Source organism: Cupressus sempervirens, chromosome 5 (genome assembly GCF_028749045.1).
Source record: "Cupressus sempervirens isolate cs-2001-9-10 chromosome 5, ASM2874904v1, whole genome shotgun sequence".
NCBI lineage: Eukaryota > Viridiplantae > Streptophyta > Pinopsida > Cupressales > Cupressaceae > Cupressus > Cupressus sempervirens.
In genome coordinates, this window is record NC_143122.1 from 1,008,811,734 (window position 1) to 1,008,835,076 (window position 23,343).

At 36.5% G+C, this 23,343-nt stretch overlaps 1 protein-coding gene across 1 annotated transcript in view; it reads right to left on the reverse strand.

Moving 5' to 3' along the window:
• The window catches only part of LOC149559351 (cysteine-tryptophan domain-containing zinc finger protein 7-like), a 48,256-nt gene extending 32,363 nt beyond the window's left edge, over window positions 1–15,893 (reverse strand). The window contains exon 1 of the mRNA XM_089828399.1: window positions 15,599–15,893. Within this exon, the coding sequence (XP_089684525.1) occupies window positions 15,599–15,781 (183 nt within the window). The 5' untranslated portion in view covers window positions 15,782–15,893. The remainder of the gene's footprint in view (window positions 1–15,598) is intronic.
• Window positions 15,894–23,343: the final 7,450 nt, after the last annotated feature.

Here is a 23,343-nt window from a genome sequence, read left to right on the forward strand (position 1 = left end):
ATGTAGACTACTGAAAGCTCTTTATGGTATAAAACAGACACCCGAGCATTATGTGTATAGATTAGTGAGTATGTGAATGGGCAATGTTTTAAAGAAGTCCTTCAGATCCTAATTTATATGTCAAAACCATAGGTAATGATATCATTATTCGTGTCATTTATAATGATGATATATTATCATTACAAATAGTGGGGCACATTTGCTTGAGTGAATCAAATGGAATTTGCGTTAAACTTTCGATATGACAATCTCAGGCTTTCTTCTTTATTGCCTAGGTACCGCAATATATGAAAGGGACACATGAATTTGGTGTTCTATATAGCAAACAAAAAGATCCTAGGGTGGTTGGGTTCACAAATTCAGATTGGCAGGTTTTGTTGATGATAGAAAGTCTACTTTTGGATATGTTTTCAACATTGGTTCAAGTGCAGTCACCTGGACTTGTAAGAAGCAACGAGTACTAGCTCTATTCTTGATGGAAGTATAACATTGGGAAACTATGAAAGCTGCATATAAGGTAGTCTAGCTTTGAGGGTGCTTTATAACATGAAAATGCCTCAAGCAATGCCATCATCCTTGTTTTGTCACAGACAAGGGGTGTTGAAGCTTGCAAAAAAACTAGTCTTTCACGAACATATAAAACATGTGGAGCTCTGTTCTTATTTCATATGCCACCCGTAGAAGATCGATCAATGATGTGCCAATATGTTACAAGGAAGGATAAGAGTTAAAATATTCTTACCAAGTCCTTGAGTCCACATAAGTTTGTAAAATTTCAAGACAAAACTGGTGTAGTTAGTAGATAGACCATTAAGGGAAGGCAAAATTATATTGTTATTATTAGTATAATGGTCAAATATGTCTTTAGGATGGTATTAAGAAACATTTTTTTTCTTTCAATTCATTTTGCTTTCTTAATTGTTGATCGTATCAATTATTAAAACTTCTTAGTTGTTGACCATATTTGTTTTTGAAACATCTTTGCTAATCTCTCATTTTTAGGAGTCATTTGCTCCTTTGATATCAAATATTTCTATCATTTTACTGACCAAACTTTGAAGAAGTATGATAATGAGAGGATCTATGCAACTAGTTGCTTTCTTATACAACCATTTACAATATTGCTAATGTCTACATTCTCCTCTTTTCAAACTCTTAACACTTTCAACTGCAGTAAGCCCAGCTCTTATGGCTTATGATCTTGATTCAAATGAAAGACAACTTGCATCAACCTTTCAGGGTTTTCACATAGGCACAAACCTAGAGATAAACAGGAATAGGCTCATCCACTCTCCTCATATGGTTTTCAGGATTAGTAACCTTTTCAAGATCCACAAACTACATTATGCCAGTGTTTTTTTTCCACCATAATATTTATCGCCACGAGAGGATTCATCACACAAAAATGGAAATGAAAGGAAATGCCACTAATACCAAAAGTGAGCTCATTGTTAGTGCTTGATAAGAGGTGTTATTGTCCTCTAACCTCAATTGCCTCCTGCCTCCAAAAAGATTGCTACTTATTTCACAAATTTATACATTGATGCCCATTTGATCAATTGTGAGGAAAACAATATTTTGTCGCCCTTTCTTATGATTTTCTTACAAGAGTGGCAGGTAATACCAATCATGTGCTCCAACTATAACTAAGAAGATTTTTAGTTTTTATGAAACAAAATAACACTGCCATTTTGAGATGACAATTAGTGATGGACCCTATACTAAACATCTTGATTCTTGACTCAAACTATCATATTAAGTTTGATTTCTAATATAATTAGAAATTAAGTCAGCTAATTTCACTTTTTAGCCATGTTTACAAGGCAACCTGCTTTCTAATGTTTTGAGGGAGCAGCCTGCTTGGGCTCAACAACCAATCCTTTGGGTTTAGGATGAGATCCTTGGGGTTGGGGGCTTTCTTCTTGGACACAATCTTCTTCTCCTTGTTAGGCTATGTATTTATTACTTCAGCTATATTACCTTCCTCGCAATCATCTTACTGATGGATTGATGAGAAATTGAAATTGACATACAATACAATTCACAAATATTACCATATATCTTGCATATATCTTCCATCACTCTATAGTTTCTTCATTTTGTGCCATATATAGATTCTACACTTGTAAAATGTTGTGTCTTGTCTATATTCCTTCTCATGCCCTTTGCATCAATGCATACATAAAGATAGCCATCTTGACCAATGAGGCTTGTTAGTCTTATAATTTATTGAAACCTATAACAACTAAAAATGAAGAGGTATAGAGCATAGGGATCCTTGAGCATTGTAGTTGCTTCTGTAATCATCTACACATAAAGAGGATGAACAGCTGCGGACTTTGAACCCTCCATAAGGTAAGGCTTCTTTTCATTTGGCATCTCAAATTTTTTATTTTGCATGCTATGGATCTTCATTGGCAGTAGCCTCCACAAGTACTAGATTTTCAACGGCTTCCATTGCACTCGAAATGCCCATTGGGCATAACAGTATTATGCTTCACCATGATTTACTTTAGTCGGACCAAACTCAGTCTACTCTTTGAGGCTTCACAAAATTGGCAATGGCAATTCAGGCAACTCCAAGACCTTCGAATTAGTCATTAACGACTCTTCAATTTATATATGTGAGGATTTGATCTGCCAAATAATTTCTGCAAACTTTTAACAAAAAACAGAAATCTCCATGCACATATTCTATTCTAGTCCTACAACCAAGAGGATTCAAGAAGCTCATATTTCAAACCCTCTTTATGAGAGATTCAAGACTCTATTTCGGAGTGCATATAAAAAATTTATTGTATTTCAGCACCTAATACATTCCACAAATATATAGGAGTTTAATATCCTACATTATAGGAAGAACCCCTAATCATATAATGAGTTGTTCTAACAACTCAAATACAATCCCAACTAATTACTCTCACACACCTATAATTGCCATGTGATTTGTGACACTATAATTTTAATACATGTGAGCATTAACATTGATTCCTAACAAATTTCAATCCTTCCTTTCATAAAAAAATCCTATGTTATGGTTCAAAAAGTCAATTTGTCTTTTCTTGGGTCTTGTCTCTTTATGCTAAGTAAACGGCCTCGAGATTCATAGTTCATGCACAATCTTGGAAATACATGCATTTCTACTTGTTAAATCCACAAGTTTGCAGATCATTGGAGTTGCAAAAAGCTATGCTGTAATTGAAATTCTTAAGTTCACAAAATATAAGACATTGTGTTCAATATACTCTAATGCATGTGGAAAGTTGTGTAAGGTCTCAAAACCACTCTCCCAAATGCTAGAGCTTTTCTCCACCTTCAAGGCTAGGGAATTCGTCTTAAGATGTAAATATATACTCGTCAACAGACTTAGTGTAATGTCCCCATCTTTTTAACATCTCAGTGGAGTTCTTAGCCTTTATATTCTCCGAAGGTTAAGTGGAGAAATAAGGAGAAACTGATTAAATTAATTTTTTATAAAGTCATTAAATAAATAAAAATTAAAAGGTGACTTTATATTTAATTAATTTAATTTTCTAGAAGCACAACTAATTATTGTATTTGAAAGGGGGAAGCTTCTAGAGAGTGCATTTAATAGAAGTACAACTAATTATTGCCTTGGAAAAGGGGAAGCTTCTAGATACTGCAATTAAATAATATTTTATTTCCTTCTAAAAGGGTGAGGGAAAAGAATAAATAGAGGCGAAAGCTTCATTTCTAGGCATCTAATTATTGTCAATTGCATTTGGTATAAACTTGGGAGAAGAAACTAAGAGTTTCTGATTTCAATTAGCCATTGGAGAGTGTCAATTCTTTAGTGTTGCAACCTTTTGAGGTGGTGAAATATCCACTGAATTTGGCATTCAGGAGAGCTTCATTTTGGAGTTCTATTTGTGCTTAAATTGGAAAATACATTTATCGTTGGCTACTACAATATGCGTGAACAATGTCGTGCTACAGTATTTATGCTTGATTCTGATTGCAACTTTTATCTCCATCCTTGGGCATCACTATTATCAGATTCCTCTTGCAACTATTAGTAGTTAGTATTGTAATTTTAGGCATATAATTTTGCTATTGTAATTGATAATGTAATGACCCCAATAGGTTATAACTTCTTCAAACACCAAAAATCTTTATACTTCAGTTGTTTGACATTTCGTCAAACACTTTGCAAGCAAGCTCTGATACCACTGTAATGGCCCTCCACAAATCTGCTCTCAAAAACTGCTGATGAAAGCTCATGGAATTTCATCAAACAATTCACATCCAAGGGACGTATGACTGATATAGTATTTCAGCTGGCTTTAAATTACTCTTTTTTCAATTTGCATCAATGAGAATCTTGTGCTAGAAGACTCCAAATGGACTAACAATGACTTAACGTGAGTGTGCTACTAATTTTGACAGTATTCAGTGCATATATATGATCTAAGCATGAGAAATGAACACCTACAGCCAACTGGCATTTTTACAAACAGTTGGTATGCAAACTAACTAGCTGATAAATAATGATATTGAATTGCTTAAATGACACCAGCAACTGTTATCTTCTTAATTTGCAATGAAATTTCTAATACAAAGCTCATGAAATATGGCCAAAACTTTTGGCATTTACATGGATTACAAAATGATAATGCTGGTATAATGCACGCTTACAGCTGAAACTTATAACACCTAAGAAAGCAATACTAATAAAGGAACCTGGTTGTAGATGGCTGTAATAAATTTTCTCCAATGCTGCCCCTTCTGCTTTGCTTTTTCGATTTGCCTTTTCGAATTGCTTTTTCGGATCTGCTTTTTAAACTACTTTTACGGATGGCTTTTTCCACCTGCTTTTTCGGGCTGTTTTTTCGTATCTGCTTTTTCAGACTGCTACCCTGTTGAATCTCATGACCATATCTTTCAATGGCATCAAGATTTCCAACTTGAAGGGATTTCGTCCTTCAAACTATTGAGACATAATCTCCAGAAAATTTTCCAATTTCTTTGATATTTCCAACCGTGCATAAAAGAAGCTCTTCCATTTCTTTTATAGTGTTCTCACAAGAGCTCCATCCTTCGTTTTCTCAATGTGAGATAAAACATAACTCCCTTTATGTAACTTATGTCTCCAATGTGTTATAAAATAAAGGGGACTCTTTTAATTTAAATATTTCCCACAAACTATAGTCTATGCATTAATAAAGTTAAATATTTAAATTTAACTTTATAAAATAGCTTTATCAATGCATAACAAATCTTATCAATGATAAACAAGTCTTCTTGTCGATTTTAAACAATTACCATCGACATACCGTTGCCATTGGATGTCCGCCCATGTCCAAGATGACTTACTATAAATAGTAAGTACGCCCAAAGTTGCCTCAAAACCCCTCAGAAAGACCTGCAACTGAAACTATCTAGGCCAAATGGCCTCTAAGCCCCTTTAATGTCCTGGTTAGCCTACGGGACCGTGGGGAAATTGGCTAACGACAACTTCATGCTATGAATGCTAAAAAGGGGACATTACAGATAATTCAGAATCAGATTTGGCATTATTATAGTCATTATTGTAAGCCCATTTGTCTTGGCAAACTCATAGCAACATTGTACATGGTAATGAATTCAATAAAGGAGACATATGTTGCATACTATTTGTTTGACAAAATGTCCATCTAATAGCATATATGATCGGCATAATAGTTGTATGCCAATTGTTTGTCAAAATGTCAATTGGCCGTAGGTATGCATTATGTATCTAGTTTCCATGTATATGCATTAAAAAAATACTAAAAAGAACTGCACTTGCATATTAGTTCATTGTAACAGGCATTGTAATATCATTTGCGAACATTTTAAATTTCTTAGCATCATTCAAACTATATCAAACAATCTAAAACACAAAAAATCAGAAAAGAGAAAGGCAACATACAAGTGTTTGACAATATTCCTTGAGCTAAAATCAATCAGTTTGGGCAAGGGATATTACATTGGTATCAGAGTTAAATCTTGCCATCCTGAGGGTTTAGCAATCACATGCAACCATCTGGGGTTGGCTCTCAAAGATTTTACACTCGCAAGAGAGCTTTGATTAACAGGGAACAAGATTTTGATAGACAGACAGACAACATGGGTGATAGGCAACAGCGTAGCCCACCAAGAGACAATAGGAATGAGGATTAGGAAACAACGGAATTTTTTTCAGAGCAATGATTATAGGACAAGAGCGGATGGCTCAAGCTTTGCAAGCACTCACCACCATGGTTGAGCGCATGAACCCACAGGACAGACGAAATCAGGAACAAGGGGATAACAGGAGTGCAGTGGGATCACCTAGAGCTCATAAAACTCTTTCTAGAACAGCAGACAGGCCCACACGTCCTACCTTTGTCAGAGAGGAACCAGTACAAGAGCCAACAAAGGAAGTTGAGGATGGGACACTTGCAGATATCCTTATGGCCGCTAATGATGAATACGAATTATTTGCATCGCAGGTACGGAAGAGAATGACTTTTGAGAGGTTTGTGAACCAAAGAAGAGAACACTTCCATGCAGTCAGATAGAATAGGAGACCTTGTGACAAGGATAATGAATTCAAGCAGGCTACAGGGAAGCTTTCCTTGACTACATTTGATGGGAGTAGCAAAATGATAGTGCAAGCTTGGATTCACAACCTTGATACCTTCTTAGCACTAGGCCTATGACAAAAGTGGAGGTGATAAAATATGCCACACTACATTTAGAGGGAGTTGCACATGATTGGTGGTACCATGGGATGGTTACCCTTCAGCATAACCAAGTGACTTCATATCAGGACTTCATGGACAAGTTGGTAGAGAGGTTTAATGAGAAGGATCCAGAAGTCTACTTCAGGGAGTTGGCACAGTTGAAACAGACAGGCAGATTGCAGTATTTCATTAGTGACTTTCAGAGACTATCTGTTATGGTGCTAGATATATCAGAAAGGACATTGGTTGTTTTGTTCACGGAGGGATTATCCAAACCACTAAAGGGTTGGGTAAAAGCCTTTAATTGATTCAACCTGCAAGAAGCGATTAAGAAGGCTAGAAGTATGGAACAAGTAGCCCTGGTAAATAAATTTGAGTCAAAGGGTGCATCGTCTAGCAAAGACAAACCATTCTTCAAGAAACCTAAGAGGAATGAAACAAAAGCTGAAAATAAAGATAAATCATTTACTCCTTTGGATAGAGAGACATTGAATGATTTAAGGAAGAAAAAACTATGTTCTTATTGTAAAGGACCCTATGACATGAACCATGACTGACCTTTGAGGCCAACGGAGAAAGCAAACAGGGTTATGTGGACTTATTATGAGGATTCTGATTCTGAAAATTTAGTCCAGCAATCTGAAAATGAGGAATCAATTGAAGAAAAGGAAGGCACAGATGATATATTTGATGAGAAGACTGAGGGTAGACTTAAGGAGGCCCATCTCACTAGCGTACAACAAGAGGGATCATTCAGGATGAGAGGGGTATTAGCTGGTCAGTGAGTTATTACTTTGCTTGATACAGGTGCTACTCACAATTTTGTTGATTCCAAATTGATTGAGAGGCGTGGGATACAGACAGAGCAATTTGAGGGTTTGAGAGTGAGGGTAGCTGATGGCTACATCCTCAAATGTGACAGGAAGATTATAGGTCTACCCCAAAAGATCAACAATTTTGATTTTAAAGCAGATTTTTATGTTGTTAACATGGGTGATACAAATTTGATCTTGGGTATGACTTGATTACATGTATTACTTGATTACATGACATAGGGGAGTTCACTCTCAATTTGAGAGATATGGAGATGAAGCTTCGGTCAGAGGGGAAGACCCATATACTTAAGGCCATTCATGACGATGAGTTTAGGATGATGTCTTGCAGACACATGGAGAGCTTGTCGAGACATGACCAGGTTGAGTGGGCAGCCTGTTGCACTTTAATGCCATCACAAGGGTAGCAAAAATCAGAATATCACCCAAACATATAGGACCTGAGAATCAAGAACTACAAGGTTTTCAGTGAAATACCACCAGATAGACCTCCAGATAGAGGTATTGAGCATATTATTGAGTTAGAGGAGGGTGTTAAACCCATCATGATCACACCCTACAGGCATCCAAAGAGATTGAAGGATGAGATCGAGAAAACCATCAAAGAACTACTGGCTATGGGGCACATTAGACCAAGTAAGTCACCTTTCACTTCTTCTGTAGTTTTGGTGGAGAAGGAGGATGGAACTCTTAGGATGTGCATAGATTACAGGGTCCTAAACAAGAAGACTATAAAAAATAGGTACCCCATCCCACAAATTGATGAGTTATTAGATGAGTTACATGGAGCATGTTTCTTCTCCAAAATTGATTTGAGATCAGGCTATCATCAGATCCGAGTCAGAGAGCAAGATATAGAGAAGATGACATTTAGATTTTATTGTGGCCATTTTGAGTTTGTAGTTATGCCATTTGGGCTAACTAATGCTCCAGCTACTTTTCAATCCATAATGAACAGGGTATTTCCGCATCAACTGAGGAAATTTGTGTTAGTCTTCTTTGATGACATCTTGGTGTATAGTAGGACATGGGATGAGCATGTGTGGCACTTAGACACTGTGTTGAGCATTCTGAGCAGGGAGTCCTTGTATGTAAAGGAGTCCAAATGTGATTTGGGATTATCAAAGTTATTATATTTGGGTCACATTATTAGTGCTCAGGGAGTACGCATGGATCTTGAAAAGATTTGTGCTATTATTAAGTTACCTACTCTAGTGAACCTGACACAATTGAGAGGATTTTTGGGGTTGTGTGGGTTCTACAAGAGGTTTGTTAGTGGATATTCCAAGCATGCAGCACCCTTGATGGACTTGATGAGAAAGGGGGCTTTCTTATGGACTCTTGAGGCACAGGAGTGTTTTGATAAATTCAAAGAGTTGATGACTTCTTGTCCAGTGCTAGCATTACCAGATTTTAGCAAACCTTTTGAGTTGCATCGTGATGCATCTGGTGAAGGTGTTGGAGCGGTGCTTATACAGGAGAAGCACCCGATTGCTTATGAGAGTAGGAAGCTCAGGGGGTCTGAGAGGAGCTTCAGCATTTATGATAACAAAATGTTGGCCATAATGCATGCTTTGGCCAAATTCAAGCAGTATTCAGTGGGTAGCAAATTCAACATAAAAACTGACCACAATAGCCTAAAACATTTCCTGGGGCAGTGAGATCTTAACGACAAGCAACAAAAACAGGTAAGTAAATTACAAGCATATGATTTTAATATTGCCTATTTCAAGGGGACACAAAATTTAGTAACAGATGCCTTGTCACGAAGACCCCACTTGAGCTTGATGACCGATATATCAAAGGATTGGAGACATTTGATCCTTGTAGAGTATGCAAAGGGTACATGAGCATCGAGATTCATAGATGGATTGATCCATAATAGTGATTTCACCCTTGTGAATGACATCATCATTTACAAAGGGCGCATTTATTTGGTGCCAGGGTCAAAGGTGAAGAGGATGGTGTTGAGAGTTTATATTGACTCACCTATGGCAGGACATCCAAGTTTTTACAAAACCTCTCGGCAGATTCATGAGCATTTTTCTTGGAAAGGGCTTAAAGACGAGCTGTTGCAATACTTGCCAGCATAATAAACAAGAACACTCTTATCCAACCGGCTTATTTAAGCCACTTCCGGTTCCTGACAGGAAGTAGCAATGTTTATCCATGAACTTCATCATAGGATTGCCGAGAGCCCAAGGTAGAGACTGTATATATGTTGTCGTTGATCAGCTTACAAAGTTTGCCCACTTCTTCCCAATCAACACTACATACACTGCTACACAGGTGGCAAATTTATTCTTCAAAGAGTTATTTAGGTTGCATGGTTTACCTCGGAGCATTGTCAACAATAGGGATAGCAGGTTTATGAGTCACTTCTAGCAAGAGTTGTTCAAATTGTGAGAGACAGAACTCACTCCGAGTACTAGCTAGCACCCCCAAACAGATGGTCAAATAGACATAGTGAACAAATGGGTGGAGGGATACCTCAAGAATTACATAGCAGGACAACATAAGGCTTGGGTTAAGTGGATATATCTATGTGAATACTGTTATAATTCTACTTATCACATGTCTATCTAGATGTCACCATTCATGGCATTATATGGATATGAGGCACCCAGTTTCATGGATTTGTTTTTATGAGATAGTAGAGTGCCCAGTGATGGAGACTTATTAAAGGAAAGCTAGGACATTGTGAAGGCTCTTAAGGATAATATCACTAAAACATAGAATCAACAAAAGCAATATGTTGATCAGAAGCGGACTAAGTGGACTTTTGAGGTAGGTGATATGGTGTATTTGATGCTATAACCTTACCGCCAGTCCACCCTCAAGAAGAGTGGTGCTGAAAAAATTAAGTCATGTTATTATAGGCCTTTTAGGGTGATCAGGAGAGTTGGGAGAGGTGGCTTACGAGTTGGATTTGCTGGCAAAGAGCACAGTCCATAATATGTTTCATGTGTCACGTCTCAAAAAGGCATTAGGACGTCAGATTGTTCCTTCTACAGTGTTTCCACCCTTGGACGATGAGGGGAAATTCGTTTTAGTACCAAAGGCTATCATTGAGTTTAAGAAGAGGAATTTGAGGAGATGTACTATCAGGGAGTACTTGGTGAAGTGGAAGGACTTGCTAGTCGAGGATGCCACTTGGGAGAGTGAAGAAATTTTGCAACATCTAGAGTTGAGATTGCTTAGGGACAAGCAATTTCAAGAAGGGCGGACTATAATGTCCCCATCTTTTTAGCATCTCAGTGGAGTTCTTAGCCTTTATATTCTCTGAAGGTTAAGTGGAGAAATAAAGAGAAATTGATTAAATTAATTTCTTATAAAGTCATTAAATAAATAAAAATTAAAAGGTGACTTTATATTTAATTAATTTAATTTTCTAGAAGCACGACTAATTACTGTGTTGGAAAGCGGGAAGCTTCTGGAGAGTGCATTTTCTAAAAGTACAACTAATTATTGCCTTGGAAAGGGGGAAGCTTCTAGAGAGTGCAATTCAATAATATTTTATTTCCTTCTAGAAGGGTGAGGGAAAAGAATAAATAGAGGCGAAAGCTTCAGTGCTAGGCATCTGATTATTGTCAATTGCATTTGATATAAACTTGGGAGAAAAAACTAAGGGTTTCTAATTTCAGTTAGCTATTGGAGAGCATCAATTCTTCAGTGTTGCAACCTTTTGAGGTGGTGAAATATCCACTGAATTTGGCATTCAAGAGAGATTCATTCTAGAGTTCTATTTGTGCTTAAATTGGAGAATACATTTATTGTTGGCTGCTACAGTACACGTGAGCAGTGTTGCGCTACAATATTTATGCTTGATTCCGGTTGCAACTTTCATCTCCATCCTTGGGCATCACTATTATTAGGTTCCTCTTGCAGCTATTAGTAGTTAGCATTGTAATTTTAGGCATATAATTTTGTTGTTGTAAGTGATAATTCAGAATCAGATTTGGCATTATGGTAGTCATTATTGTAAGCCCATTTGTCTTGGCAAACTCATAGCAACATTTTACATGGGAATGAATTCAATAAAGGAGATATATGTTGCATACCATTTGTTTGATGAAATGTCCATCTAATAGTATATATGATCAGCATAATAGTTGTATGCCAATTGTCTATCAAAATGTCAGTTGGCTGTAGGTATGCATTCCATATCTAGTTTCCATGTATATGCATTTAAAAAATACCAAAAAGAACTGCACTTGCATATTAGTTCATTGTAAGAGGCATTGTAATATCATTTGCGAGCATTCTAAATTTTTTAGCATCATTCAAACTATATCAAACAATCTAAAACACGAAAAATCAGAAAAGAGAAAGGCAGCATACAAGTGTTTGACAATAGTCCTTGAGCTAAAATCAGTCAATTTGGGCAAGGGATATTACACTTAGGGTGGTTAAAGGCTAACTATGAGAGTGAGGGATCTCTCCTACTCTTTGAGCTCAACTCAAACTTGAGAGGGTGTTCCTAGAGCTATGCATTAATAAACATTCAAATAAAATACAATGAAAATCCAATATAACTCATAGCAGCTATACACAAATGTAAAGTTAATGCCATAACTGCCAGTAGGTTAAGATTAACTAGCCGCAAAAAACATCTTGATGGCTACTTAATAATTTGCACATGCATCTAATAGAAAATGGCAGTGTTACAATTTCTTGAGTTGCAGTTATAATTTCATAGGCATTGGCAAAATGTGAAGATGTTGAAACGGTTCACAAAACATGTTTATGTAACATTTTATTTTACTTAAATTTTATCCTTGGTTTGCAAAAATGAATGAAAACAACCACCATTTATCTACTCCCATTTCCTATACTGTAACCAGTTATTGATGATTTCGAATGTATGTGAAAGGTCTTAATCTTTAAAACCTGATTGTAACCTGTCATTGATGATATAGTGTAAACATATCTACTTAAAGATCCTTCATCAAACTCAAAACATTCTTTGAAGCTCAGTACTGACACTCTACTGCCAAAACCCTATAACTAACAGTGAAAAGTGGTGGTCCCAATTTGCAATGGTACAATGGTGTAACACAAGTCACATGTGAAGAAAAATTTAAACGTAGAGGACATGTGATTTTACAATGGGTTGAAAAGAAAATAAATAAAGGTTCTCCCATTGAAAGGTATGAAAGTGATTTTCCGGCCCTAGGTCTAGAATATTGTATTCAATAGAATATGAAGGAACTATAGTTTATGTCCTACACCGCTCTTGTATTAAAAATTGTTGAAAAAGTCTCAATTGTATACCACAAAAAGAAAAGCACTATCATCAGATCTAATAGTTGCTTTGGTGGATAGCCAACTGATCCTCAGCATTTAGCCAAGCAATCCACTATGAATACACCCTTCATATGGTGGAAATTGTTTTGCTCTTTAACGGATATCTATGCCACACTCAACCGAAGCTCACTTCTTACATTGTATGGTCTAGTCCTCCAACTAGAATTCAATATACTGCTATGCTCCTGTTCAAATTTCACTTTCTTGGATTGTTTGAGTCACTTGTTACCACTCTGCACTCCTTTAGTCCTAGGAACACACAAGCCACGAATGACATTTATGGTACCATTGCACTGTTGCAATTATTTTTGTATAAAGACAAAGTTCTGGTGTACAACTGGTTGTGCATTGAACAAAGATTGCTGCAACAGCACAATCAACTTCAGAATCATGCAAGAAGAGGCACTTCAATCAATTGTTTTGGAAGTCATGCCATGGAATACTATAGTTTCACCCCCATCTACAATCCACAGGAATTCATTAAGTTGCATAGCCACTGGCAAATATTTTCCCTCTACCCTAACCAACATTCTCAATGTGATGATCATCAATGTGTAATTAGTAAGCTCTCCCTTCTACTTCCAACAAAGTAACACATTAGAAGTTTAGCATTCCAAGAATCTGCATTAGTATTTTGTTGAGAAAAAGTTAGGCTTTGATTATGTTGTTAATGCCACCGAAAAATATTGATAGCTTCCCTAATATACATAATCTGAATAATATTACTCTCTCTTTATCAACTTAGATTCCGCCTTTTCTTTTTCAAGGGAATGATGTCGCTCTAGCTTGATTTGATGTCATGTTAGTCTTTTTGTGTCCAACTGTCTATTAGTCTTTTTGTGTCCAACTATGTTTTAGTCTTTTTGTGTCCAACTATGTATTAATCACTTCTGAGCTTGTGCATGGTTGTCAGAAATTAGTTGTTACTGGTTATCAACAACTGTGTTTTTTTTGGCAATTGTCAAATACTTTACATGTACTTCTAGTAGGTAGTCCAATTGGACACACGATCCTCCCTAATCTAAATTTGGATTCTATGTGCACAGACTTGAAACATTGTGTGCAAACTTGATCACATCATTAGTTTTGTGCCCTAAGTTTTTGCTGAGTAAACTCATGACTTTCTGTCAGCAAGTTTCTGGTGAGTGTGCCCAAAATTTGTGGAAAATACTTGCAAGGTACTAAAGCCTGTCACTGCAACTCGTGCTACAAATCAAAAATGTTTTCTTTTGGCTTGACAGACATTTTTTTTGCCATTTAAATATTTATGTAAATGGTGTGCACCATAAAGCTCTGTGTGGTTTTGAAGGTCTTCATTTGGGCTTGGTGGCAGAGGCATCACCCCTTGATCCTGCTATATATCACAACAGGCAACTAGCTAGGTGTGAAACCCCCAAAGCCCACTAGAGCTGCTCATACGCCCATTAAGAGTATTTCCCTCAAATACCCGACTAGAAGTGCTGCCCCTTAACACCAAAAGGGGTGCTGTCCCCGGACTCCCCACTAAACTCGGTTGATATATTTTGTAGCTGTATTTTGCCTAAAAAAATTCCACAATAAAAAATGAAAAACTAAATCACATTTAAGTTGGCCAGATTTTTCCAAGTTAATAAATTTTGGCCTGGAGCACAAGTTGAGTCCAAGTTTACATAATATGCCTTGAATAAGGCAAATAATAATCTCCATTTACAATTACTTCGTGTGTTCTTAATATGTGTTACCAGTATCAAAGGTATGCACAAAATTAGTTTCAATCCAACTGGAAAAATAGGCCCAAGAGAATAAAACCACAACTCAGAAAACAATAACTCTAATTCTAATGTTCTTGAACAGGGTATACGTCTAAATATTGACACTCTTCCTGATGGCATTTACCTGGGTACGTCTATAAACACATACCCCAATGCTAAAGGCATATGGATATATACAGAAAAAATCCTTATAATATATTTCGAATTGCAGTATGGTGCAAATTCAAATTGTTCGTTTGTAATGGCTGTAAGAACTTAAAAAGTCCATGATCAATGATTGCTTACAATGTAGATTGTATGCACATGAGTACAATAAAAGCTTCATAATTTGAGATCAGATCAATCTAGCCTACAACAGACCATCATCCAACGAAAATGATTTTTTAATTTGTATGAATTCAGACCCCAATACTGGTGGCCTTAAAACTGGGTACATGCAATGTCAACCAACGCCCTTCAATCACCTCCAGAGAAAAATCAAGAATACTAGTTCTTATATTGAATAAAAACCAAGAGATTGTTCATCATAACCATATGCCTGACTGTTTGAAAACATAATCTAATACAAGAGGCCTAATAGTGAACGCATGCACCAACCCATATAGCCTCGAAAACTATACCTGGACAAGCTAGCGGATACTGGCAAAAAGAAATTCATTGTTACACTATATAAGTAACTACGGCATCATCCAAAATAACAAAATATCACTAGTTATCAGCTTTTAAAAAAAGACTCTAATATGATAGTCTGGAAGTGACTAGTTGCAAAAGTTACAGGTAAAAGCCTCGAAAACAAGTGATGCATCACCAAGGAGGGTAAAAAAAATGCTCTTTTTCAAACTTCATAAATCGATCGCACATCACATTGATATGCCCAACTGTGGTTATCAAGTATTTCTGTTGACAGGGCTAATTTAATAGGAAAATAATTACGCTAAATCAGAACATGTCAATAAAAAATGCTGAAACTTTAACACGGAATTAACTATAAGAAAATTACAAGAGCATTTAGATCAAAGGCACGTTCTAATTCGATATCATTAATGTCTTTGGCCAAATCCTCTTGTTCTTGTTGTCGCTGAGAATAATTCCTGTCACATTGATCAACATTTCCCCTTCCATTATTGTACATCTGTGGTTGCTGCTGCGAATTGTATTGCCGAGACAATGTAGCATCTTCCATCGTTGCGTGATTAGCAGACCCTCTCAGCCAGAATCACACATTGCCTAATATGGCTAAATTACTCGACTTGTCATGGTACTAAAAGGCCCAAGACAGCAACAAAATCGACATCCAAATTTTTCGCCTACAAAATCTAAAATTTCAATTACCCACCAAGAAAGACGTTGAAGAGACAGAAACTTTCCGAAAAAAAATCAAAAGAAATAATATAGACAGTACTGAATTAAATCATCGCAAAACGCCAACTATAAAGGGGAAGAAGGAGATCAAATCAGACCGACTTGAATTGGGGACCAAATGGTTTCAAGAAAAGGAGAAAATGTGAATTGGAAAACCCATCAGAAACCCCAATTCAGACAATTGGTCATCCTTTCTCCACTCTCCTATGAACAGTTCCAAAACTGGAGAAACAATTTGAAAAAACGTTTTTCAAATTCAAATATGAAGTTCGTGAATGCCTCCGATAACGACGTTACATCACCTTGAAGAACGGATATTTTCTTAAGAGACTTTGGGGTTTACAATATTGCATTGGGTTATTAAAATTATTAAGAATTAAGAATTATTAATTATTATTATTATTATATATTATATTGTTTAAAAACTTAATATTATAAATTATTAAGAATTAAAAAATAATATTAAAATATGATAGTGTATAATTATGATGTAGCATTTAATATTATAAATTATTAAGAATTAAGAAATATTAAAATATGATAGTGTATAATTATGATGTAGGCATTTCTAATCTAAAATACTTCCATATGTTTATTGTGATCAATGGTTCCAAGAGTTGGAAAGCTAAAGATTGACATTGGGACATTATTAGCCATCTATCATGTATTATAGAACAAAATGCAAATGTTGAATAGTTATCAAATTATCGTTGCCCAAACAAGTGGTGTGCAGATTTGACTTTGCAGAGTTGGTTCATTAATTTTTACATTGTGCAGATTCATAAGTAATTTCATTGTGATTCCTTACTAGTTGTGTCCTCCCTCTAAATGTCCCATCCCACATCGTTCAAGGCAATGAGGTGGTCGATAATTAAATCCTTTAAAACTTTATGAGACATCATCTCATTATTAATGTTGTATACATTGGAAATAATTGATAGTAAGATTTCTTGATATCGATACAACCATGATGCACTAGTTGAATAGCATTCCTCCATGTCATACAAATTTTCATCTGCTAATGACCTCTTTCTTTTGTGACATAGCACAAGGCAGGAGAATCCCCAAAGGAGATGTCCTAGCCCCCAGCAATATAACCACACAGTGGAAACACAATAGTAAGAAGCAACAATGTAAGATCTTATACCAATTTACAATAATTTGTTCATAAAATATAACTGACTACATGCAATATGCTCGGTTGTAAGGCCTTCCGGGTTAGGGCCAAATACAAACAACAATTACTAAATTAGTTCTGCAAGATCTGACAAGATCCAACTTACAAAACAATCTCAGCCAGTCCAGATACACAAGTGGATAAGAACACCAAGAAGAATCTAGACTTGTACTCGCAGGTCCACCAAGAGATCCTCTAGTTCCTAAGCTGCAGCTCTAGCTCTTCAAATTCACATCTATCCTTCATTCCATCCCCACTGAATGACTAAAAGACTCCACAAGACCCCTACTTATACCAATCTAAGCCACAAGTCAGCCCAAAACACAAATTAAATATATATACATAAATTAAATGCCACAAGTCGGCCTGCAACAACAATTAAATGTCCAAAATTTGATATTCGAACAAAATTGTGATATCTTCTAGCTTTGATTGAATTAGAATGCATGCTTTGAACCGTAGGTAGTACTTTAGGTCCTCTACAACCCCTTAAATGTGCAAGGGTTGATTCCCCAAGGAAAAGTGTACATCCATCCTGAAAGTCATGCATAGAAACTCGTCGCGTAGTTTGTCAAAAATTGATACTCTAGGAGAATTGCCATATCTCTCAACTTATAATGAATTAGAACTTGCACCTTGGACCATAGAGAGTACTCTATGCCCTTTTCAATCCTTGAAGTGTGCAACCTCTTATTCATTAAGGATAATTAGTTATAGGGCCTACAACATGCACCCACAAACTAGAAAAACACAGTTCCAACAGCAAGGTAAAAATAGTTCAAACTTCAACTCAATCCATCCAATCTATATGCAATCATGAGGAAAGGTTCCCCAATGTGTCTCCAACACATCCCAAATCATGAAAGCATAGCTCCACCAAAATCCAAGATCGATACTCCTCAATACTTAACCAAAATCCCTCCAAACATGCAAGATTGCAAGCAAGCCTAGGATGCTCCTGCATCAGACACCCCAAGTTCAAAAATATGTTCTAGTAACTGGAAGAACATCTTTTGAGATTCAACAAATAAATCCCAAACTGGTTCTTCACATACATGTCCTCCAAGTCTTCAACTTGCACATTCTTTCCCTTATTTTTCTTTTTCTTCTTCACATCCACCACATGTGTTCCATAGGTCTACTTCCAACCTTCTCGAAATTTGCCAACTCAACTCGGCTTTCAATGCTCAGTTTCCTCCTATCGAGCTCTTCATTTTGCAAAGGAATCAGGGAAAACTTCCTACCACCTTTCTCAATAGTAAACACATTCCTAACACAATCATGCACAACCCTGCAATCATACTGCCAAGGTCTACCATGTAACTGTTCATATCTACAATATCACACAACACTTGATCCTTATACTGCCCAATCTATAAATCAACAAGGCATTGCTCCCTCACTTCCAAAGCATGCTCACCTTGTAACTAGCCAATCCTATAAGGATAAGGATGTCTTATTCTCTTCAAACCAAGTTTCTGAACCATCTCTTTAGCAACAAGGTTATCAATACTACCACCATCCATAATCACCTTGCAAATTTTGCCACTAGACTACAACAAGTCCTAAACAAACTAGTCCTCTAACAAGAATCCAATGTCCTCTCACCAACCAATACTTGTCGAGCTCGCAAACTCTCTCCTTTTTCAGGTTGACTATCTTGGACTGCAACCTCATTCACAACAACAATTGTCCTTCCAATCGGACATTCAAAAGATCTATGCCCTTCTTGACCACACTTGAAACAATTACCTCTGAACCCACCTCCACCTATCCTCCTTTTCTGTTCAATAGGTTCTGATTCATCTTTTGCTTTCAATTTAGCTTGTGCTGAGTTGTCCTGCTTCTCCTTCCCTCGGGAACTACCTTGATTCTTCCTCTTTAGCTTCTCCTCTGCTCTCAAAGCATACTAATAAGCATCCTCAACTGAAGAAATATTCAGCATACCAACCTCATCCTAAATATTGAATCTCAAACCATCAATATACCGAGCTACCTTCTCTTTTGACAATTCTTTATGCCTAGACCGAATAGTCAACTTGTAGAACTCCTCGGTATAATCTTTCACAGTCATATCTTTCTGCTTCAAATTAAACAACTTCTTAAACAACTCAAGTTCATAATTAGCAGGAATGGACTTAGCCTTCAACTTAGTCACCATCAACCTCCATCTAGTGATCTTCATTTCACCTTTCTCTGCTCTATCTCTTTGTAGTTCTTTCCACCAAAGAGCAACATGTCCCTTCATCTTAGTCTGTGCTAACTTTACTCTGAGTGGATCCTCAATATCCTAAAGCTCAAAGTAGTCTTCCAATTCACCAATCTAATCAATCAGGTCTTCAAGATTCAAAGTACCTAAGAAATTAGAAACCTCCATCTTATGCTTCAACTTCAATTGAGATCCAGGTCGAGCAAACTGACCAGCCCTAATTCCAATAAGTCTCTCCACATGATCATTTCTGCCCTCACTACTCGATCCAGCAACTTCAAAGTCTTCGACAACTTCTTCATAACTACCTTCAATACCCACATGCCTAGGTACACCACCTAAAGCACTTACAATTTTAGCAATCATGTCACTCTTCATCAATGTTATCTAAGATCTGAAACTGGCTTTAACCTCCTCCATCTTAGATACAAAATCTGCTTTAACCTTCTCTGAGATTTGTCCTTCTATAGCATCACTAAGATCATTAATTTCCCTAGGGTCCAATCTTATTGGAGGCATCTTCCAAAATTTTAGCAAACCCTAAGCAAAAAATCCATTAATCTAAAAGATTAATTAGCCACAAGATCAACCTTCTTTGTAGATCCTTGTGTAAACTACCTCAGCCTTGGCAATCTGTCAACACACTCAAGAACAACCTTCGCTTTGATACCACCTAATGCAGTGCAAGGTAGGAGAATCCCCAAAGAGATGTCATATCCCCCATCAATACAACCACACAATGGAAACACAACAACAAGAAGCAACAATGCAAGATTTGATACCAAATTACAATAATTTGTTCATAAAATATAACTGATTACATGCAATATGCCCGCCTGTAAGGCCTTTCGAGTTAGGGCCAAATAAAAATAACAATTACAAAATTAGTTATACAAGATCCAACAAGATCTAACTTACAAACTAATCTCAGCTAGTCCTGATACACAACTAGATAAGAACACCAAGAAGAATCCACACTTGTACCCGCAGGTCCACCAAGAGATCCTCTAGTTCCTAAGTCATAGCTCTAGCTCTTCAAATTCTCATCTATCCTTCATTCCATCCCCACTGAGTGACTGAAAGACTCCACAAGACCCCTGCTTATACCAATCTAAGCTACAAGTCAGCCTAGAACACAAATTAAATACAAATCGCCACAAGTTTGCTTGCAACAACAATTAAATGTCCAAAAATTGATATCCAAGAAAAATTGTGATATCTCCTAGCTCCTATTGAATTAGAACTCATGCTTTGAATCATCGGTAGTACTTTAGGTCCTCTAAAAATCCTTAAATTCATAAAGGTGGATACCCAAAGGAAAAGTGTGTATCCATCTTGAAAGTCATGCACAAAAACCCGTCACACAGTCTGTCAGAAATTGATACTTTAGGAGAATTTCCATATCTCCCAACTTATAATGAACTAGAACTTGTGCCTTGGATCATAGATACTAATCTATGTCCTCTTCAATCCTTGAAGTGTGTATCCTCTCATTCATTAAGGATAATTAGTTATATGGCCTGCAATAGGCACCTAGAAACCAGAAAAAAATAGTTCCAGCAACAAGGTAAAAACAATTCAAACTTCAACTCAATACATCCAATCTCTATGAAATCATGAGGAAAGGTTCTCCAATGTGTCTCCAACACATCCCAAACCATGAAAGTATATCTTCATTAGAATCCAAGCTCGATGCTTCTCAATACTTAACCAAAATCCCTCCAAACATGCAAGATTGCAAGCAAGCCTAAGATGCTCCTGCATCATTTTGTGTCTTCCATTTATGGAAACAAACCATACTCATCCAACCTTGAAATAGGCCTTTCTAGCTGCATTGAATGGTGAAGAAATGAAGAGAAATGTACCTTTTGTTGGAATTCTTTAGATTATGCAATCACTTGAACTTGTAGTTTACTGTCAAATCAATTTGTAGAAATGTAAACATGAAACATAACATATTCAATAACACATTTGACACAATGATTTAATTTGGAAACCCAATTTGGAAAAACCTAGTAGTGACATGCTACTCATTCTCACTCTTCCAAAGTGATGCCCTATGAAAGGCCAACCCTATTAAAAGTTACAATGTACACTGTTAAATGTGACCTGATTAAAGGATTTCAATCACCCTATTAGGAGTGAGCCTTGTCATATCCATAAAATATTTTCATCGTGCATGCATCCATTAGATTATGCAATCACTTAAACTTGTAGGTTACTGTCAAATCAATTTTCAAAAATGTAAACATGAAACATAATAGATTTAATAACACATTTGACACAATGATTTAATGTGGAAACTATTGGTCAATTTGCCCTCTCGCCAAAATCACTACATTTGAATTCAAAAGATAAACGGTCACTTCTTGTGCTTTAATATTAAAAAGAAATCCATGGAATATAATATCATATGGTCAGAAGCTAGAAGTCAATGGGCCTACGATGCTACAAAGTGAAGAGGTTCATAAGATTGGGGAGTCGAAATTATGAAGATGAGATGCTACGATAGGGAGTCCATCGTAAGATCATAATAGCCAAGGTCATTGTAGAATCGGTAAAGTAAAACATAAGGTTTACGATATTATGATGTGGTGTAATATTGTAGAGTAAAGCAAGGGTCTTCTGATAATATGATATTGCGTAGCATCAGGAGGGAAAGTTAAAAGGTTCACGATGCTATGATGTGATTAGGAGATCATAGGGAAAATTTTCAAAGGTTTTGATGTTACCTCGTGCTCGTAAGGTTGGGATGTCATATGATCAGAGGGTCGTATCATCGAAAACGGAGATAGAAAAGCTTAAACACTAGTCGAGTGGTTGGAAGCCCTAAAGGGGTCATCTCTGATATTATGACAATGCTTTTATCATAGCATCGGGAAGGAGAAAAATTAGTGTTACGATGTTACAAAGTGGAGGATGTCATAGGATCGTGGAAGGAAAAAGATTGAGCTTCGATGCTATAGAGGTCAAAGGATGTTGTCAGATCTAGATGTCGTAAGATCAAGGATGTCATAAGATCATAAGGCCAAAGATGAAGACATGATATCTTACGATGAAGCCAGATTTCATAAGGTCGTAAAGGGAATTTCGTCGGGTTCTAATCTTACGCTGAGAACATGTGGGGTCCACTCTTCTGAAGGGTGTCAGGTGGGTGTTGAGGTGGATAAGTTGATATGGTCAACTACGCTGAGACTTTGCTGGGGTGGAAAAATGAAATAGGATTATTGGCCCACATTTCCCATCTTGATTGCAAAATTCAATTGACTTTGTTGATTTGTCGAGCCAGAAGCGAGAAAGATAGGGTTTCTTGCATGATTCAATCTTCATGATCGATTTCAACCACTCTCCAATGAATGTTGTGCCCAATGAATAAGGGAAAACACTCCATCATCTCTAGTTTTATCCATCTACTTGGTTAGAGTGATTTAATGGCATCGGTTCTATCCTCTCAAGGCTTAGTTTCGTAAAATATTGGAATTCATTATATTTGAATCTATACGATTTTCTCTAGATTTGCATGATTGTTCTCTGCAATCTTAAATGGTAGTGGTTGAGTTTAGTTTAAGATAGAAAAAATCTCAGTTATGCCTGAGCTATAAAGGAAAATTTTGTAATCTTTGTAAGTTTTTGATCTTTTTTCTGAATTCTCTAGTATTGCTTCATGTGTACTATTGTAATTTCTCATGCCTCTGAACCATTGTAATCCTCTGCTAAGTCTCTTTTAGCCATTAACACATTGTGCAAGGTTCTTTGCCTCTAATTAATGTTTTGTCTATGTTTAGTAATTTGAATGACTGTATCTACTTTGACATTTGAATGATATTAAGTGGAGTTCTTCCTATACCATTCTTTTGTTTTCTGATTTACATGTAATTGTTGAATTAAGCAAGGTCTAAATCTATATTCTTTGAGGCTAGAACTAGTTGATTGTGCATTCATGTGCAGAGATGAGTTCAAACACTCTATTTTGGTGTATCACCTCTTTAGGTTAGAA